The sequence below is a fragment of the Simochromis diagramma genome, unplaced genomic scaffold (assembly GCF_900408965.1).
Source record: "Simochromis diagramma unplaced genomic scaffold, fSimDia1.1 OVJJ01000802.1, whole genome shotgun sequence".
Lineage (NCBI taxonomy): Eukaryota > Metazoa > Chordata > Actinopteri > Cichliformes > Cichlidae > Simochromis > Simochromis diagramma.
In genome coordinates, this window is record NW_024387492.1 from 22,763,909 (window position 1) to 22,784,412 (window position 20,504).

The 20,504-nt window shown below is 48.3% G+C and overlaps 1 protein-coding gene across 6 annotated transcripts in view; it reads left to right on the forward strand.

The window, feature by feature from the left end:
* The window catches only part of myo6a (myosin VIa), a 158,789-nt gene that overhangs the window by 111,497 nt on the left and 26,788 nt on the right, over positions 1-20,504 (forward strand). For all 6 annotated transcript variants that reach the window (XM_040017657.1, XM_040017658.1, XM_040017659.1 and 3 more), the window contains exon 28: positions 20,203-20,363. In XM_040017657.1, coding sequence (XP_039873591.1) covers positions 20,203-20,363 — 161 coding nt within the window. The remainder of the gene's footprint in view (positions 1-20,202; positions 20,364-20,504) is intronic.

Sequence of the window (20,504 nt, forward strand, 5' to 3'; positions counted from 1 at the left end):
TTGCCGAAGGCGAAAAAGACGGGGAAGCATGTGTTGCCTGTTTTCCCTGAGCTACTCTATGAGATAGCGGTGACGTGGAAAGCAAAACCTTACAGCGAGAAACACCCCATCGTGGGGAGCTCCCTGCTGGATTGTGAGGGGATGGAGTCTATCGGCCTCCGCCAGATGCCACAAGTGGAGCCGTTGGTGGCGAGCCATCTTCACCCAAAGACGTCTCTGTCCTTATCGGCTCCATCTCTCCCCTCCAAAACAGACCGCTTCCAGTCTAGCCTTACAGATAAGTGCTACAAGGCAGCGGCTCTGTCAGTAAGAGCCCACAACGCCTCTTCTATGCTAATGGCTTACCAAGCTGAGCTAGAAGAGGACATGACAGCTAACACAGATACCACAGTGTGGGAAGAAATCTGCGTTATAACTGACCACGTCCTCCGCCTCCACAAGGTAGCCATGCAGGCTACTGGGAGAGCCATGGGCCTCATGGTTCTTCAGGAGCGAGCACGCTGGCTCGGGCTCACCAACCTGATGACCAAGGAAAAAGAGGAACTCCTCGACACCCCTGTCGTCCCTCACGGTCTCTTCGGTGCGGCTGTTACATCCATGCAGAAGAGATGTGAGGAGAAAAAGAGAGATGATGAGGCTCTGAAACTCTGCCTGCCGAGGAGGGCCCAGCACGCCACCCCAGCAGCGCCGCGCCAGTCATTCGCGCAGGCAGCGTCTCGCCCGGTCCCCGCTTTCAGGATTCCCAAAGTGCCTAAGGACGCAGGCAGCCCCCCAGGCTGCCGGGGCCCCTAAGAATCCATGGACTCGGAAGCAGTCTCCCAGGCCAGACCTCAAGCGGCCCCCCCTCCTCCCCCCGCTGCCGCGATCGTGAGGAGGAAGAAGCGGCCGGCCTGACAGCCTCTCCTCTAGGCGGGAGTGAACCCAGTTTCCTCCCCTTCATGGGCCACCCTGCCGCCTCCCAGCTCTGTTCCAGAGCAAGTTCAACGGGACATGTTCCACACAGAGTGCTTAACTCGGCCGGCGTTCCTGTCACCGGACCCGCCAGAGGGAAAGAGAGCCAAAGTTCGCAGTGTTGTTTCACGAGCACTTCTCTCATGCATTCTGTATTAAAAAAGCCCCGACAGCGCATCCAGGCAGTTTGCCGAGGGCGCTGTCGAGTGTTGCAAAACACATGAAAAAATCAAACATGCTGAAAAACGAGCACCGTCTGCCATAACGCAGCCCGTGGAGACTCGCGTTTCCACGGCTGTGATGATGCAGATGAGCCCGTCACCTCGCTCGCCTGTGACAGAGGTGACGGGACACCGAAATGGCGTATGTTTCGCGCTGCTGTTGTTCAGATTTTGTTGTGATGAAAGAAAATCAGCAAATGTTATGTCTTATCACAATAAAAGGACCAGTTTTTCTATGTCATCCTCTTCTGGTGGAGCCCCACCAGCAGACTGGCTGCCCCTGCCTGGCTCTCTTGGGGGCTCTTCCTGTTATGTTTTTCCTCCCCACTGTCACAGAGTACTGCGTGTACTCCCCCCCCCCCCCCCCCCCCCCCCCCCCTTTTTTTTTTTTTTTTGGTAGATGGTTTTTTTTTAACAATTAGAACTGTACTTGTGTTGAACTTGGCCAGAGTCTCAGTAATGGTCAGTGCGTGTACAAATAATGTGTGAGAGCTGAATGCTCAGGTTCACTCTGTTTTTTTCTACTCTTGTCCCTGTGTGATGTCATACAGAGGGCATATCCCTAACATAGTGATCGTCTGCCCAAAGGGCTGGCCCAACTCCTGTTTTAAGAGGGGCAGCCAATCAAAAGAAAGTTGACTTAAAGTGGGAGGGGCTAAAACAGCTCTTGCTGTGATGCAAAGCTGGTCTGTAGAGTGTAACTGAACCCTCCCGATAATTAAACTATTACACGAGATGAACTGAAGTCACGCTATCACCATGATCATTTCGAGTCCCACGTGATCTCAAACTCCTTAGCAGTTCTCTTTCATAGCATTTGTTTCGTGGTCTCACTATGGGAACGCCTCCTGCGTGACCTCATCAGAAGCTCAAATACCATTACGCAGCCCTTACAGGCTGGCTAGGTGACGCCCATGTCAGGAGGGGCCACTGCCCTCCCTATATAATAGGCTGACATAGCGTCAGATGTCATTCAAAAACCTCTTCTCCGCTTCTCACAGAAGCCTGTAGACAACTGTGCTATTGGGTGCTAAAGCTAAACTGCCCACAGATTCGAGTGAACAACTCGGTCGCCGGGCGCTTTTGTTCCAGCTTTTCAGTTGTCCACTAGCATACAAGCAGTAGCAATACTGTTCTGTGGCTAGTGCGTGGTGCCAAGTAGCAATACTTTCACCCCAGCGAAGTAGCAACACTTTGCTAAATAAGGTACCCCTAGCTTCACCATCAGGTAGCAATACCCTTCGACGCTAGCGGTTTTACACATTAGGTAGCAATACTTGTAGAAAAGTAGCAACACTTTTCACCCCACGTTAGCGAGGAATAGCAATATTCTCCGCGCTCGGTGTCAGTCTCGCTAACGTGCGCGACCCTCTAGCTAACCATGGCTACGACGGCCAACGAAGTTGCAAAACTTTGTCCTTGCGGCAGGAAGATTTCTGCCTGGGATACACACCCCGTGTGTGCAGCATGCCTGGGTTTATCTCACGCTCAGGCTGCCTTGACACCTGCACACGACTGTATCCACTGCGCGGCTTTCCCACGCAAACTACTCCACCGCAGGCTAGCTCGCCTGGCTAACCTGTCGGGCGGCGACCCTTTGCTGTGTGAGGTTGCTGCGGCGCAAGGAGAAACTGAGATGCCCGATGATTTGGCCGCAACGCCAGGGCCGAGCTGGGCAGAGGCAGACCCTCAGCCCATCGCAACCGCTTTCCCGTCGCTGGAGGCACACGGAGATCGTGTGCTTTTCCGCGATGCTGGAGTCACCTGGGGAGGAGATGCTAACGAGGACGGAGATGAGTCTGCTGACTCGGAGCTCCTGCTGTCTGACGACGGCGAGGAGGAAGATTCCACCTCCTTGGCTAGCATCAGCTGGGCTGCAAAGCCCTCGGCTACCGGCGAGGTTGAAAAAACCGACACCGCCATCTCCCCTGGATCTCGACATGCAGGACATGTGCAAGCGCGCAGCCGCTAGGCTCAACATCCCGTGGCCCGCCATACAAACAGAGGTTGTAAAGTCTCGTTTTGACGGTAAGAAATTGCCGAAGGCGAAAAAGACGGGGAAGCATGTGTTGCCTGTTTTCCCTGAGCTACTCTATGAGATAGCGGTGACGTGGAAAGCAAAACCTTACAGCGAGAAACACCCCATCGTGGGGAGCTCCCTGCTGGATTGTGAGGGGATGGAGTCTATCGGCCTCTGCCAGATGCCACAAGTGGAGCCGTTGGTGGCGAGCCATCTTCACCCAAAGACGTCTCTGTCCTTATCGGCTCCATCTCTCCCCTCCAAAACAGACCGCTTCCAGTCTAGCCTTACAGATAAGTGCTACAAGGCAGCGGCTCTGTCAGTAAGAGCCCACAACGCCTCTTCTATGCTAATGGCTTACCAAGCTGAGCTAGAAGAGGACATGACAGCTAACACAGATACCACAGTGTGGGAAGAAATCTGCGTTATAACTGACCACGTCCTCCGCCTCCACAAGGTAGCCATGCAGGCTACTGGGAGAGCCATGGGCCTCATGGTTCTTCAGGAGCGAGCACGCTGGCTCGGGCTCACCAACCTGATGACCAAGGAAAAAGAGGAACTCCTCGACACCCCTGTCGTCCCTCACGGTCTCTTCGGTGCGGCTGTTACATCCATGCAGAAGAGATGTGAGGAGAAAAAGAGAGATGATGAGGCTCTGAAACTCTGCCTGCCGAGGAGGGCCCAGCACGCCACCCCAGCAGCGCCGCGCCAGTCATTCGCGCAGGCAGCGTCTCGCCCGGTCCCCGCTTTCAGGATTCCCAAAGTGCCTAAGACGCAGGCAGCCCCCCAGGCTGCCGGGGCCCCTAAGAATCCATGGACTCGGAAGCAGTCTCCCCAGGCCAGACCTCAAGCGGCCCCCCCTCCTCCCCCCGCTGCCGCGATCGTGAGGAGGAAGAAGCGGCCGGCCTGACAGCCTCTCCTCTAGGCGGGAGTGAACCCAGTTTCCCCCCTTCATGGGCCACCCTGCCGCCTCCCAGCTCTGTTCCAGAGCAAGTTCAACGGGACATGTTCCACACAGAGTGCTTAACTCGAGCCGGCGTTCCTGTCACCGGACCCGCCAGAGGGAAAGAGAGCCAAAGTTCGCAGTGTTGTTTCACGAGCACTTCTCTCATGCATTCTGTATTAAAAAAGCCCCGACATGCGCATCCAGGCAGTTTGCCGAGGGCGCTGTCGAGTGTTGCAAAACACATGAAAAAAATCAAACATGCTGAAAAACGGAGCACCGTCTGCCATAACGCAGCCCATGGAGACTCGCGTTTCCACGGCTGTGATGATGCAGATGAGCCCGTCACCTCGCTCGCCTGTGACAGAGGTGACGGGACATCGAAATGGCGTATGTTTCGCGCTGCGAACACAAGGGGGCGCCAAAACGCCATATTCGGTGGAGTGGCCAGTGTCTGTCTCTCCACATGAAGAGCTGGGCCACCTGCACTCAGTCAGCATGGGTGCTGAGGACATTGGAAAAGGGCTACAGGCTGCAATTCAGTGTCGCTCCACCACATTTCAAAGAAATCGTTTACTCTCGTGCTCCGGGCGAGTCTGCCAGTTTTCTCCTGGAGGAAATTTCCACCTTGAGAGACAAAGGAGCTATAAGAGTTGTCCCTCCCGAGGAAATGCACAGCGGATTTTATTCAAGGTATTTCCTTGTGCCAAAGAAAGGGGGGAGGGGGAGGAGGGGAGGGGAGAGAGCAGCGACATGTGAAGACGTGTTTTTGCGAGCTCTGCTTAGATTGACCATTTGCGTAATTTTCCCGCTCCCCTTCTAGTACATCCCGGCGCGAACCTGTCTCACAAGTGCCTAATCTTTCGAATCAGTTGTATTTTGTAGTCTAAAGCTGTTCAGCATGCCTAAATCGCTCAAGCAGAAGCCGGGGCCTGATGCCTCGGACTTGCCTGGCGCGGATCCGGCCGCGGGGGTGGGGGCAGGGCCGGATCTCGACGCAATCATGGCGGCCATAAAGCAAACGGAGCAGAATGTGCTAGCCAAGATCGACTCGTCTGTGATGGCAGCTGCAGGTGAACTACACAAGAAAATAGACGACTTGGCGGGTGATTTAAGGTCAGAGGTCTTGAGTGTGCGCGCAGAGTTTGCGAAGGCTATCGAAGACATGCAGAAAGAAAACGCCACGCTCTCGACCCGCACTGATGATCTTGAGGAGGAAGCTAATGGCCAGGCTAACCGTGTTGTAGCACTGGAAGCTAAAGTTGATGCGCTATCTGCCCAAGTCGTCCGGTTGGCAGACAAGGCCGATGATTTGGAATCCCGGCAACGTCGTGATAACTGCAGACTAATTGGAGTGGAAGAGGGATTCGGAAATATTCGACCTGAGAAAGCCGTGGCTGAATTGTTGAAGGAAGCGCTCGCCCTCGACTATACGCCGACGCTCGATCGGGCGCATAGGAGCCTGCAGCCGAGGCCAAAGGATGGAGATGCCCCGAGACCAATAATCGTCAAGTTCCACTATTTTCAGGAGAAAGTGGATGTTCTTCGAAAGGCCATGGGGGCAGGTCCCATTACCCGTAATGGGAAGCGTTTCTACATCTACCCAGATTACTCGGCCACCGTTAGAAAGAAGAGATCGGCCTTTACCGAGGTGAGAAGATTGCTTCGCCGGTGTACGGGAGTGAAATATGGTCTCCTGTATCCAGCTACATTGAAAATCACGACCCAGGCTGGCGAACAGATGTCTTTCGAAGACCCGATCAAGGCAAGGCACTACGTCGAGACCAATCTGCGCCCACGGGAGACGGAGGGAGAGTGACAGTTAATTCACGGACCACAACAGGTATCACACGCTGCGTGCTACCATTGAGGTAGTCTGCACAGGCTGTGCATTGACTGGTGAACGTCGCCACGCTACGGTTGGATGCCCTTTATGATTGGACAAGGTATAGCTATAAGATGTTGAGGATTTCTGTGGATGTCATGTGGCCTGGGGAATATTTTATTTCAGAATATCTTCGGTATCCTCATTGGTCCTAGTTCCAGCCCGACACCATAACCCCAACAGTGCTTTTATTTTGCTTTTTGATGTATTCTGATTAATTAATCCCCTTTTTCTTATCACCAGTGTCATTATTTTTATTGGGTTTTACCCCTTTCTTGTGGGATTATTTTCCAACCGTGAGTGTTCAGAGCCGTCCCGGCCTGTAAGTGGATGGGTGCCGACATGCATGCGGCAATAATGATGCTGAGTCAAGGGTCTTGTTATACTTTGTTCTGTCTTTGCTGAGTTCATGTAAGAGTTTAAGCTAGTGTAAACGTGTTATATGCCTAGGAGAGAGAGGAGTGTTTTCAGGGCAGTCTCAGGTTTGTGGAAGACCAGCCCAGGGGTCCAGGATGGTGAGAGGTTTGTCTATGTTTATCTGTTTGTTTTTGTTAGTTTTGCTTTGGGTTTATCTGTGGTTTATGTTGTGACTCATACAGGTACTGAAACACTGAGATATAACCAACGTGCAGGACCAGTCTATTATAGATTATGGCACTATGACTCTGGATAATGTGAATAATCAACAGAAATCTGTCTCATTCATTAGCTGGAACGTCAAAGGGCTGAATAATTTGGTTAAAAGAAGCAAGGTATTTAGTCATTTGAAATCGCTCAAACCTGACGTGATGTTTCTACAGGAGACACACTTAAATACTAACTCCCAAAAAAGATTAGGCTGTAAGTGGATTGGACAAATATATCATTCACGTTTTAACTACAAAGCCAGGGGAACAGCAATCTTAATTAGGAAGGGGGTTCCATTTGAACACTCTGAAGTGATATCAGATCCTAATGGCAGATATGTTGTTGTAGTGGGCAAGCTGTTTAACACACCACTAATACTGGCTAATATTTATGGACCCAACTGGGACAACGCACAGTTCTTTCTTAATTTTTTTTCGACTCTCCCAGACCTTGTCTCCTATAAACTAATTCTAGGTGGAGACTTTAATTGTGTCCTTTCTCCCCAGCTGGACCGATCAAGCGTAAGGTCGAGCAACACCCTCTCGTCAGCAGCAGTGGCTATCAATTCCCTACTTCGTTCTTACGGCTTATCAGACCCTTGGCGTGCAACAAACCCAACTACGAAGCAATTTTCCTTTTTTTCCCCTGTACATCATAGTTACTCCAGGATTGATTACTTCATTGTCGATAACCAGCTACTTCCCTTAATTTCCAGCACCAAATACCACAGTATAGTGTTGTCAGATCATAGCCCTGTGCAGATGGGTCTGGTTTTTCCAGGTAATGTAGCGCCCCAACGAACGTGGCGGCTAGACCCCCTATTACTTTTATGTGAACGCTTTAAAACGTTTCTCAGCAATCAGATTGACTTCTTTCTAGAAATTAACGACACTCAGGATGTGTCGAGGGGAGTCTTGTGGGAGTCTATGAAAGCCTATATTAGGGGCCAAGTTATTTCTTATGTGGCACACAGAGACAAGGAGCGCTCTAAACAACTTAAAGAACTGGCTGACAAGATTGCGGATATGGATAGGCGTTACGCTCTTTCACCTACGCCAGATCTTTTTAAGGAGAAGTTACTGTTGCAAACTGAATTTGACACGCTTATGACATGGAGAGCCGAAAGAAATATTTTTAAATCCAGGCAGGTATATTATGAGCATGGAGATAAAGCGGGGAGGCTCCTTGCACTTCAGCTCAAACAGCGGTCAGCTGAACGCGTGATTTCGGGAATTGAAATAGGTGCTGATTCGATATCTCACGACCCCCGAGTCATTAATGACCAGTTCAAATATTTCTACTCTACCCTATATCAATCAGAGGTGGGCAGTAATTCATCCGAGATCTACTCGTTTCTTGACTCGCTGGATCTTCCCAAGCTCTCTCCGGACGCTCAGTCGCCTTTGGAACAGCCGTTGTCGATTGAAGAGATAACGAACGCTATTAAATTATCTCAGACTGGAAGGGCGCCAGGTCCGGACGGTTTCCCCATGGAGTTTTACAAGGAATTCTCTTCGAAGCTCACACCTATTTTAGAGTCAGTTTATGCTGAATCTTTTGCTACTGGCAATCTGCCGCAGACGCTTACCCAGGCCACGATCTCAGTCTTACTAAAGAAAGATAAAGATCCTGTACAATGTAGCTCATACAGGCCAATAAGTCTTTTGTGCTGTGACTATAAGATTTTAACCAAAACTCTTGCACTACGGTTGGACCCTGTTATTTCCACCATTATTAATGAGGACCAAACGGGCTTCATTCCCGGACGGCAGTCATTTTTTAATGTGAGACGACTGTTTAATGTGGTATTCTCCCCCCATTCGACAATACAACCGGAAGTTATTCTGAGCCTTGACGCTGAAAAGGCGTTTGATAGAATCGAATGGTCCTACCTTTTCACAGTTCTGGAGAAATTCGGCATGGGACCTACTTTTTGTAGATGGATTAAAGTCCTATATTCAACGCCTATGGCTGCAGTCAGGACAAATGGTCTGATTTCGGAATATTTTTCGCTCTACAGGGGGACGAGGCAGGGCTGTTGCCTGTCACCCTTCCTGTTTGACATTGCGATCGAACCGCTGGCAATTGCTATCAGATCTGATGAGAGGATTAAAGGTATATCCAGGGGTGAGGTAACTCATAAAACTCTGCTTTATGCTGATGATCTCCTTTTGCAGATATCAGACCCAATTGGGAGTATGCCCCACCTTTTCCGCTGGCTGCGGGAGTTCAGCAACATATCGGGGTATAAGGTTAATTTATCAAAATCTTTACTGTTTCCATTGAACAATCTGGCAAAACAGACCACTTATGACGATTTGCCTTTTAAAATTGAAAATGACAAATTCACATATTTGGGACTGGAAATAGCTGGCTCGATTAAGACTATTTTCCAGTATAACTACAGGTCTATTCTGGACAGTACTAAATCTGATCTGGATAGGTGGTCAAAACTTCCACTTTCGCTGGCAGGACGGATAAATGTGGTGAAGATGACTGTAATGCCCAGGTTTCTTTATCTATTCCAAATGATCCCCATCTTTCTCCCCAAATCCTATTTTGCCCAGCTGGATCGCTTTGTCTCTTTGTTCATATGGAACAAAAAACCTGCACGCATAAGGAGAGCAAGCCTGGAGAGAGCTAAAGCTGATGGTGGTTTGGGCTTACCTAATTTCTTATTCTATTATTGGGCTGCTAACATTGTCAAGCTGACATATTGGATAACCATGTTTGCGGATGGGGAGGGTCCAGTCTGGGCAGATATGGAACTGAGAGCTACACTCCCAATCTCCCCGATTTCGATCTTAACTGCCCCTCTCCCACTGAATGTCAAAGCATCTGGACTGAACTCCAATTTGGTGGTTCAAAATTCAATTAAGATCTGGGGTCAATTCAGGAAACATTTTAACTTGACAAATACTTGTGGCTTTTCTCCGATAATGTTTAACCATCTTTTTACACCATCTCAAATAGATCATTCATTTGCAATCTGGCACAGAAACGGTCTGGTTTTCTTTCAAGATCTCTTCACTGAGGATGGCTTTGTCTCATTTAAATATTTGTGTGAAGACCATAACTTACCAAAGTCTCACTACTTCAGATACCTTCAGGCTCGGAGTTTTGCCTCTAAATTTCTCCCAGGGTACCCGTCTCTGCCCTCTAAGGACCTACTGTATCTAGTTCTTAATGTGAGTCAGCCCACTAAAAGAGCAATATCGAAGATTTATGCATTGATTCTTGAAAGCTGCCCTCATACATGGGACAAACCTAAGGCGGCGTGGGAAGGGGAGGTTGGAGAACTCATATCAGAAGACATCTGGAAGAAAGCCATACAGCGTATACATACGTCTTCTCTCTGTATTAGACATGGCCTGATTCAATTTAAGGTCGTCCACAGGCTCCATTACTCTAATGACAGACTGTCTAAACTGTACCCTGATGTTGCACCGAATTGTCCTAGATGTGATTACTCTCCTGTTTCTTTGGGGCACATGTTTTGGTCATGTCCCTCTCTGTATGGTTTCTGGGCATCAATTTTTCAATCACTGTCAGCTATATCGGGTGAAACACTGCGGCCCGACTCTTTGATAGCTATCTTCGGTGTACCGCGGGAAGAGCTGAGACTCTCTCCCCTCCACAAAAACGCAATAGCCTTTGCCTCGTTGCATGCCCGCCGTCTGATACTGCTGAGCTGGAAGGCGTCGAACCCTCCTTCCTACGTCCATTGGATTAGAGAGGTGATGTTGGGATTAGCTCTGGAAAAAATTAGGTATACCGTGCGCGGCTTGGAGAGTAAATATGACAAAACCTGGTCACGATTCATAACTCATGTCAAGAGTCTGTCTTTTGCCTGATTTATTGTTCTTTACTTGTTGGTAATTTATGCTCTTGCTCTCTTCTCGGCCTGCTGTCCACAGTCTCCTCAATGCCCGTACTTTGACTGTTGGGATTTCTTTATTCCCTTTTTCTTCTTTGTTTCTTCTCTCATGTGCCGGGGTCCGGCTGTTGGTGCTATAATGACTGTCACAGATTGGTTTGAGTGTTTCTCCCCCTTTTTTTTTTTTTTTTTTTTTTTTTTTTTGTGTTGTGTGTATTGTGCTTCCTGGTTGTGGGGATGCCACCTGGATGGGGGTGGGGGGTAGGGTTCGCAACTTTTGTAAGAAATTCTGGACTGTTTTGTTGGAAAACTATAAATAAAGTTGTAAAAAAAAAAAAAAAAGAAAGGGGGGAGGGGGAAGAGAGCCATTCTGGATCTCCGTGCCCTGAACCGGCATTTGAGGACATACAAGTTCAGGATGTTGACGCACGCCTCGCTGCTACGGTTTGTACGAGCGGGCGACTGGTTCACATCAATCGACCTGAGGGATGCTTATTTCCACATCCCCATATATCCCCCACACCGAAAGTATCTGAGATTTGCTTTCCAGGGGATAGCATACGAGTTTGTAGTCCTGCCTTTTGGTCTCTCACTGAGCCCAAGGGTGTTTGTGAAATGCACTGAGGCAGCAGTGGCCCCGCTCAGGAAAAGGGCATTCGGGTGGCCACATACATCGACGATTGGCTGGTGGCAGCCCCAACCCGCCAGGGAGCGACTTGTCACACAAATGCTCTCATACACTATCTGTAGAGTTTGGGTTTCCAGATAAACGTGGAAAAGAGCACATTGACGCCAACTCAATGCATTACTTTCATAGGGCTCAGCCTAGACTCCCTTCGGGTGAGGGCTTTACTGTCCCCGGAGAGAACAGCGGCCATACAGGGCGTTGCCATGGGGGCAGTTTCAGCCAGGAAGGTGATTTCCACAGATGCCTCTCTTTCGGGCTGAGGGGCCACCCACGAGGGCAGAACAGTAAAGTCAAAGTCAAAGTCAACTTTATTTGTCAATTCTGCCACATGTACAGGACATACAGAGAATAGAAATTTCGTTACTCTCAAACCCTAGATGAAATAGCAAATGAACATTTAAATATAAGAGAGTGATTTAAAAAATGCAAATAAAATAATTAAAAAGTAAAAATTTAAATAAATACAATACAATTTAACAAGAAAGCTATGCAATATACAATATTCAGGTAAGGGTAAATGACAAATGGGGAATGGGGCCCTCACATGCGCTCCACCCACATAAACTGTCTGGAACTGCTGGCGGTTCACCTGGAACACTTTCTCCCTTGGCTGAGAGGTCATCATGTTTTAGTGAGGTCGAACAATTCCACCGTTGTGGCCTACATCAACAGACAGGGGGGTCTGGGGTCCCCCAAGTTACACACACTGGCACACAGACTGATAGTCCGGAGCAGTGTCCACCTGCTGTCACTGAGAGCAACTCACGTGCCGGGGATCTTGAACTTTGGAGCATATCTTCTCTCCAGGGGCAACCCGCTGTATGGGGACTGGAAGCTTCACCCAGAGGTGGTGAAGCAGATCTGGCTGCGATTCGGTCAGGCGACCGTGGACGTTTATGCATCCAGGGAGAATGCTCAGTGTCCCCTGTTTTACTCGCTGCACGATCAGAGAGCTCCACTCGGGGTGGATGCTCTAGCTCACGAGTGGCCGAGAACCCTCCTCTATGCTTTTCCCCCAGTGGCCCTCATTTCTCCAACTCTGGCCAGAGTGAGGGAGAGAAGTCACTATATGATCCTGATAGCCCCGCACTGGCCAGGGAAGCACTGGCTGGCGGAGATTTTTCAACAGCTGTGCGGCCCACCTTGGCCGTTACCACTACGCAGAGACCTCCTGTCTCAGGCACAGGGGGAAATATTCCACCCCCACCCAGAGAGGCTAGCTCTATGGGCTTGGCCCGTGAGTGGTTTAACCTGAACACGGTGGGGCTCCCTCATAGTGTTATCGACACTATTCAGTGCTCTAGAGCATCGTCTACTAGGACGCTATATGAGCACAAGTGGCGTGTGTTTGAAAGCTGGTGCTTAGAATCACGGGCCATCCCTTTTCAGTGCTCTGTGGCTGTGATTCTGTCATTTCTTCAGGCCCTGATTGATAAGGGTAAAGCCTTCTCCACCATCAAGGTGTATTTGGCAGCAATTTCAGCCTGCCATATTGGTTTTGAGGGGAAGACTGTTGGCCAGCATCCCTTAATATGCCGTTTCATGAAGGGTGCACGGCGTAAATTGCCTACGTCTAGGCCGTTGGCTCCATCGTGGGACCTTCCCACAGTATTGGCTGCGCTCTCCTGTTGCCCATTTGAACCCCTGGAACAGGTTGAGTTAAAATGTCTGTCCTTGAAGACGGCTCTATTAATTGCTTTAGCTTCTGCTAATCGTGTGGGAGAGATCCCCGCTCTCTCAGTGCATCAGTCATGCATTCAGTTCTCCTCGGATAATACGAGGGTCAGTATGCGGCTCAACCCTGCCTTTGTCCCGAAGGCTGTCAGCACATGTTCCCCTATGGAACTGCCGGCTTTTTGCCCACCGCCTTTCTCCTCAGAGGAGCAACAGCGGCTGCATACCTTGTGTCCAGTCCGTGCTCTGCGCATTTACATGGACCGAACCCAGAGTGTCAGACAAAGTGACCAGCTGTTCGTGTCCTGGGCTAAACCACATATGGGAAAGCCTGTGTCTAAACAGCGCCTCTCCCATTGGATAGTAGGAGCAATTTCCCTGGCCTATACTAGCAGCGGCCTTCAGCCCCCTGCTGGCTTACGTGTGCATTCCACTAGAGGTCTGGCAACCTCATGGGCTCTCTTTAGGGGAGTTTCTATTCAGGAGGTGTGTGCAGCTGCATGCTGGACCTCACCTCATACATTTGCTAGGTTTTACAGGTTAGATGTGACAGCACCTAACCTAGCACATTCAGTCCTCAGTGCAGGTTCTTCCCGGGTGGGGGCCTCTCCCCTGTGAAGTGCTGTTGGGGACAGTTGTCTTCTTAACAGGCATGTCTGGCAATCCGGCAGTCAGTATTTCTCCCATAGTGAGACACGAAACGAATGCTATGAAAGAGAACTTAAGGTTATGTATATAACCCCGGTTCTCTGAATGGTAAATGGTAAATGGCCTGTATTTATATAGCGCTTTACTAGTCCCTAAGGACCCCAAAGCGCTTTACATATCCAGTCATCCACCCATTCACACACACATTCACACAATGGATAGCATGAGTGAGTGTCTCACCAGACCGCCCTCCTTGCTATGGAAGCGAGGAAGAGGTGGGCTTGTTTTGAATGACATCTGACGCTATGTCAGCCTATTATATAGGGAGGCACTGGCCCCTCCTGACATGGGCGTCACCTAGCCAGCCTGTAAGGGCTGGCGTAATGGTATTTGAGCTTCTGATGAGGTCACGCAGGAGGCGTTCCCATAGTGAGACACTCACTCATGCTACTCAGAGAACCGGGGTTATATACATAACCTTAAGTTACTCTCTGTGAGAGAGAAACAAGGTTATGTTTCGGGTGTACTCACCAAATGTCTGCAGATAACGTTCCTCCGGTTTAAATTAAGGCCAGCAGCCGGGCTTGATGTGAAGCAGTTTTGTGCGCTCGGAGCTTTTGTGTCTCCATCCTCACAGATTTGTCTTTGCAGGACGGCTGAGTTACAGCCCTGAAATCCCTCCTGTGGAGCTCTGTTTTTGCTCTAATCCATTTCTGACTGTTCTGGCAGGAACCCGGCCGCTCTTCATCTCTCTCCATCACACTCTCTAATGGTCCTCTCTGTCTTTCTGTGTCACAGAGAGGATGTTCACTAAGATCAGCTCAGCGCGGTTTAGGAGTTTTAGGGGTTTCGAGCTAGTTTAGTCCCACTTTGGGTGCAATTGAGGCTGACGTGTTAATTATTAAAGCATTAAAAAAGCAAGTGATGAACCTGGTTGTCTGCAAATAGCGGATTTTTATCTTTGGCTCCTTGTCACCACCACTCTCTGTCACAAAAGCACACACTCTGAATGGCCGTTGACATATGAAACCATTAATGACTATGTTTGAGTGAGAGGGTGAAGTTATCAAGTTATCAGCTAAGGCTGGTTAACTTGGTGGACATACTGCGTCGCAGAGATATCTGCTGATTGGTAAAAGATAATATCCTCGAGCACAGACTTCCTGGATGGTTTATTAGTACATTTAACTGCTTCAGAGTCACTTCTGGAGCCCCGAGTGGACACTAAATGAACTGCAGCATTAATTATTGGACAAACTTAACAGCTGTGGTTTTTGTAGAGTTAGCAGAGGAGCTGAAGTCGCTCTGTGTGAGCAAACAGCTGCAGAATGAGGCAATACTGCATGAAGAGCCACGCTTGTACCAAGCTGAATAGCCTTTTGTAGATTAAAACATTTATCAGGGTGTAGCTTTGTTGAAATCATAAAGATTTGATGTTCCGAAGCAGAGCAAGAAACCAGAATGTGTTTATGTAACATTGCTAACACACACACGTCCCACAACGCTTTACAAAACCCTGCATGCAGCATACAGGATGAAGAGAAGAAGCACTAAAACTTAAAAGAAGAAAAAGCAGCTGATGTTGTCGTGGTCATTCTTTTGGTTTTGAATATGAATGAGAATAAAGTGGGTTACAGACTCTGGTGGAGCAGACAGGAAGTTGCAGGAGACCAGCGGGAGAAATCCTGATTTAATCCCAGCAGATACCTGTCAGTTGACTGACAGGTGGCTGTAGCTAACTGTGAAATCCCTGAATTTGACGTCTTCAAGCTAATGTTGAAGCTTTAAAATGTCCAAAGCAATGGCTGACATCACGGAGGAAACTTTTATTCTCTGTGACCGAAACTGTTGGTGTGGCGGAGTCAGCGAGGCTGCAGGTGGGTCAGACGTGCTTTTAAAGGCGGCTGTGACGCTTCAAACATGTGCGTCATGTGTTTTCAGACTGTGCAGGTTTCAAAATCTGCTCTTTGATACTCGCGCTCTCTGCAGATGGTGTGTGTGTGTGTGTGTGTGTGTGTGTGTGTGTGTGTGTGAGAGAGTGATAGCGGGTTTTATGGTCACAGGGTTTTATGTTTATCATTTAGCACATCTCCGTTTGGCCCATCTGTTGCCGTGGCGGCTGGTGCCTTCGGGTCCCCGGGGCGTCGACCTGGCCCGGATCAAGTGCAGATTTCGGCGGCTGTTCAGATCAAAGCTGTTGGCTGGCAGCCCAGAGCCCCTGGGCTGGGTTACCCACAAATCTGCTGCACTTCCATCAACTTGGAGCTGTTGGGCTTCTCAGCATGTTTGCAATGCTCAGAATTTTCACGAGTCGCGATGCGGAGTTTATCGAGCCTCAGGATCCTCTACGCCGTGAAGTTTGGGTCGTTAATCTGAATGTGAAGCGTTTAGAAGTGACATGCTGAGATCACATGACCCATCAGAGTCAAATCAAAGGGGTCTCACTGCAGCACATTCTGCTCCTCATTCAGCCATTGTGTCACTGTTCTTAGCTCAGCTGGTCAAAGGATCGATGAGCTCGACACAGCGAGGCGTCCGTCCTCCATCCTCCGTCCACAGAGATCACTGCTGCTCCTCCGCTGTTGGTCAGAATTTGGTCAAACTTGCATGCAGTGGATCCCCAGTGGATCAAATCAGATGTGTCATTGTACAGGCAGTGACCTTGAAACTCCACCCACCTGCTGTTCAAACCTTGTTTTTATGACGGGCAGCCAATCAGAAGTAAGTTGACTTAAATCTGTGTTTTTTCATACACACACATCATAAACACAGTCACAAACTTTTCTTCTGTTTTTGTTGTTGCTTATATGCAATATGAGCCGGGCACTGATGATGTGTGGTTTAAATAGGTGATTTATAAAAAAGCAAACCCTTGGAGGTTTGTGAGAAAGGAGGAAACGATCCACAGAGGCTGAAGCTGATTTTTACAGCAGGCTGTGAACCTTGTTATTTCTGCTGTAATGCTGGACATGCTAACGTGGGACTCGCTGCTGGAGCCTCAAGTGGACATTAGAGAAACTGCACCTTTTGTTGTTTCAGTGTTGGCTTCATTTTTCAGCAACAGAGACATCGGCCTCTCCACTGCAGCTCCTCAGGTTTTTCTCCAGGTGTGCACTTTAATCGGTCCAAAACAAACAGACTGAAAAACACTAAAACTTTTTTTTTTTTTTTTTAAACGGCATGTGGAGTACTCTTAAATCCAACTTGTCCCTGAAGCAGCTGACGACTGAATTCACATTTAAAAATCCAGCTGTGGTCTGTTGGCTCCAAACCTTCAAATGTTTCACCATGAAGCAGGAACATAAACAAAAGGCAGCTGTGTAATAAATTAAAATGAGTATTGCGGATAAATCTGCAGCTACTAAACTCAGAATATTCCCGGAGTGGCCTCATGTGAACAAAACTTGCTGCACTGCGACGTGGCCTCACAGAGGAGTTACCGCATGGAAAACGTGAAGGCTAAAGAATTCGTCCACACCTTAAAGAAAGATGAACTTCAGTTAATGAAGTGACGGCCTTCAGATCCCTGCGACCTTCCTGAGCCAGTCAAGGAGCCGTTTCCCTTGATTCATGATGGAAAATGGAAGCCAGAGCATTAATCATCCAGTTTAGTGCCGCCCCTCGTTCGCCACCCCTTGTTCCTGCTTTAATGAGCAGCTCAGTCGGTGATTATTGGACTGTGTTATCATTGAGCAGTGATACGAACGGCTGCCCGATTAATCAAAGCTTCATAATGATCGTCCAATCAGGAGAAGATGACATCATCTTTCTTTATTCTCAAGATTGGGAAGGTTTGCCCACACATACGTCAGAATGGCTTTGCTTCAATTCAATTCAATTTTATTTATAAAACGCCAAATCACAACAAAAGTCGCCTCAAGGCGCTTCATAGATACAGAGAAAAACCCAACAATCATATGACCCCCTATGAGCAAGCACTTTGGCGACAGTGGGAAGGAAAAACTCCCTTTTAACAGGAAGAAACCTCCGGCAGAACCAGGCTCAGGGAGGAGCGGCCATCTGCTGCGACCGGTTGGGGTGAGAGAAGGAAGACAGGATAAAGACATGCTGTGGAAGAGAGACAGAGGTTAATAACAGATATGATTCAATGCAGAGAGGTCTATTAACACATAGTGAGTGAGAAAGGTGACTGGAAAGGAAAAACTCAATGCATCATGGGAATCCCCCGGCAGCCTACGTCTACTGCAGCATAACTAAGGGAGGATTCAGGGTCACCTGGTCCAGCCCTAACTATATGCTTTAGCAAAAAGGAAAGTTTTAAGCCTAATTTTAAAAGTAGAGATAGTGTCTGTCTCCCGAATCCAAACTGGAAGCTGGTTCCACAGAAGAGGGGCCTGAAAACTGAAGGCTCTGCCTCCCATTCTACTTTTAAATACTCTAGGAACAACAAGTAGGCCTGCAGAGCGAGAGCGAAGTGCTCTAATAGGGTGATATGGTACTACAAGGTCATTAAGATAAGATGGGGCCTGATTATTTAAGACCTTGTATGTGAGGAGCAGGATTTTGAATTCAATTCTGGATTTAACAGGAAGCCAATGAAGGGAAGCCAAAACAGGAGAAATATGCTCTCTCTTTCTAGTCCCTGTCAGGACTCTTGCTGCAGCATTTTGGATTAGCTGAAGGCTTTTCAGTGAGTTTTTTTGGACATCCTGATAATAATGAATTACAGTAGTCCAGCCTGGAAGTAATAAATGCATGAACTAGTTTTTCAGCGTCACTCTGAGACAGGATATTTCTAATTTTAGAGATGTTGCGCAAATGGAAGAAAGCAGTCTTACATATTTGTTTAATATGTGCATTGAAGGACATGTCCTGGTCAAAAATGACTCCAAGGTTCATCACAGCGTTATTGGAGGCCAAGGTAATGCCATCCAGAGTAAGAATCTGGTTAGATACCATGTTTCTAAGATTTTCAGGGCCGAGTACAATAACCTCAGTTTTATCTGAATTAAGAAGCAGAAAGTTAGCGGCCATCCAGGTCTTTATGTCTTTAAGACATTCCTGCAGCTTCAGTGAATCAATGATGACCAAATAAAATTTATTTTGATTATTATAAATAAAAGGAGCTAAAAAAGATGAACATGCACTAAGGAATCAAAATAAACTCTGTAAAGGTCAAAATAATTTGCTTTGGTTTGATGTTACAGCAAAAAGACTAAAAGCAGTCATTATTTTAATGATTTAAATATTTTTCCATAGTTTTTCAATAAAATTGCAATCCTGTGCTAACCTGCAGGAGGCCGGCGATGTGTGAAATCATTTTGGTGACGCTGTGCAGTCTAAATCCTGTTTCCCTGCAGACGGGTTCAGAGTGTCCTGATGGACGAGCTCGGACAGGTTTGATGAAAATCGTCTGTGATTAAAAACAGGCGTTGTTTGTAGGTTTTTTGTTTGTTTGTTTTTTTACAACTTTTCGATAATGAGTTATTCATTCTGGAAGCTTGAACTGATTATTATTTTTATTATTAACTGAACACACAAAAAAGAAAACCTATGTTTGACGCACCCACAGAGCGGCACACAGCTCGATTCGTGTTTGTCTTCCTCGTTCTGTGTTTTGACAGCACACAGCTGAATGAATGCAGCGTCTCAGCGTGTCTGTACAGACACTACTCTGTGCAGACAAAACTCACTGAGGCACGTTTTCCAGCAAGTTTCAGGCTCATGCAGATGGAGGATATCTGGGAGAAACTGCAAAACCAGGAGATGCACAGAAAAACTCTGGAATAATGGGAATGTTGGATGAGAAGACCTGAAACTGAATTTGTCAGAGATGCTTCAGAGGAGCTGTGATGAAGGCCAGAAGGCCTAAATGTTAGCATGTTGTTGGTGTGAGCAGGAAGTGGTTTCCTGTAGGTTTTTGTCAATGCTACTTTTTTCATTATTATTCAGCATCGGAAAGACACGACTCTGAAATTCGCATCCTGCTTGCTGATGTTAATCAGCAATGTCAGTGGCAAGTGGCTGGAGGTTGCTTGGTGAAATCAGTTGCAAAAACCAGCAAGTTGCCAGAATCATATGTAGTTTGTATGGACCTGGTCTGCAAACACTCTCAAACTAGTCTCAAAGCTGCAGTGAAACCATGAAAATCAACCAGAGGATTCTGGTTCATCAGAGAAGTCTCTGATGAAAAGTCGGCGTGTTTGCTGACACGAGCGGAATAAAGTGCTGCAGCTGAGATCTATTAGCGTTTGTGTCACCGCTGCATATTTACCTTCAGCACTGTAACTGCATGAGCCTCCGCCTTACTCCATCCTGTCAAGCCATCTGACGTCGCCACACTGCGACATCAGATGGCGTCTATCCTGATCTCTAAGAGTCCCGTCTCCTCACCAGGTGAACGTAGCAATTAGTCGTTTTGTGTGCTGCTGCAGTTTTTCTGATGTTTTGCAGCTGAAAGCGTTTGCACGCATGAGCAGCTGAACCTTCCTGCGCTGATGCAGCATCGCACGCCAGCCGTGCCGCAACGAAGCTGGCAGACATGTTCGTACCAGCAGATGGTTGATAAAGTGGGAGCGTTCAGAAAGTGAACTGAAAGCTGGCTGCAGCAGCACTTCCAGTCGTGAACATATGTTAACTGCGGCGGAGATGCGCCAGGTGTGCTGCGACTGAACGAGAGCGCGTGTGTGTGTTCGGTGTGTGTGCAGATGGAGATGGAGCTGCAGCTGCAGGCGGAGCGTGAGGAGGAGGCCGCTCGGCAGGCTGTTCTGGAGCAGGAGAGGAGGGACAGGGAGCTGGCGCTGAGGATCGCCCAGAGCGAGGCTGAGCTCATCCCCGAGGAGGTGGCCAACGACTCGGGCCTGCGCAGGTAAGCCTGAGTTTAAGGAGACCCTCTGCGACGCGTCTTCACGGGACGGAGACGTCTTTGAATGCCGCTCGGACTCGTCCTGGAGAAACCATCGTTTCCCTCTGATCCTGAGTTTAATCATTTTCTTCTTCTTTGTTTTCT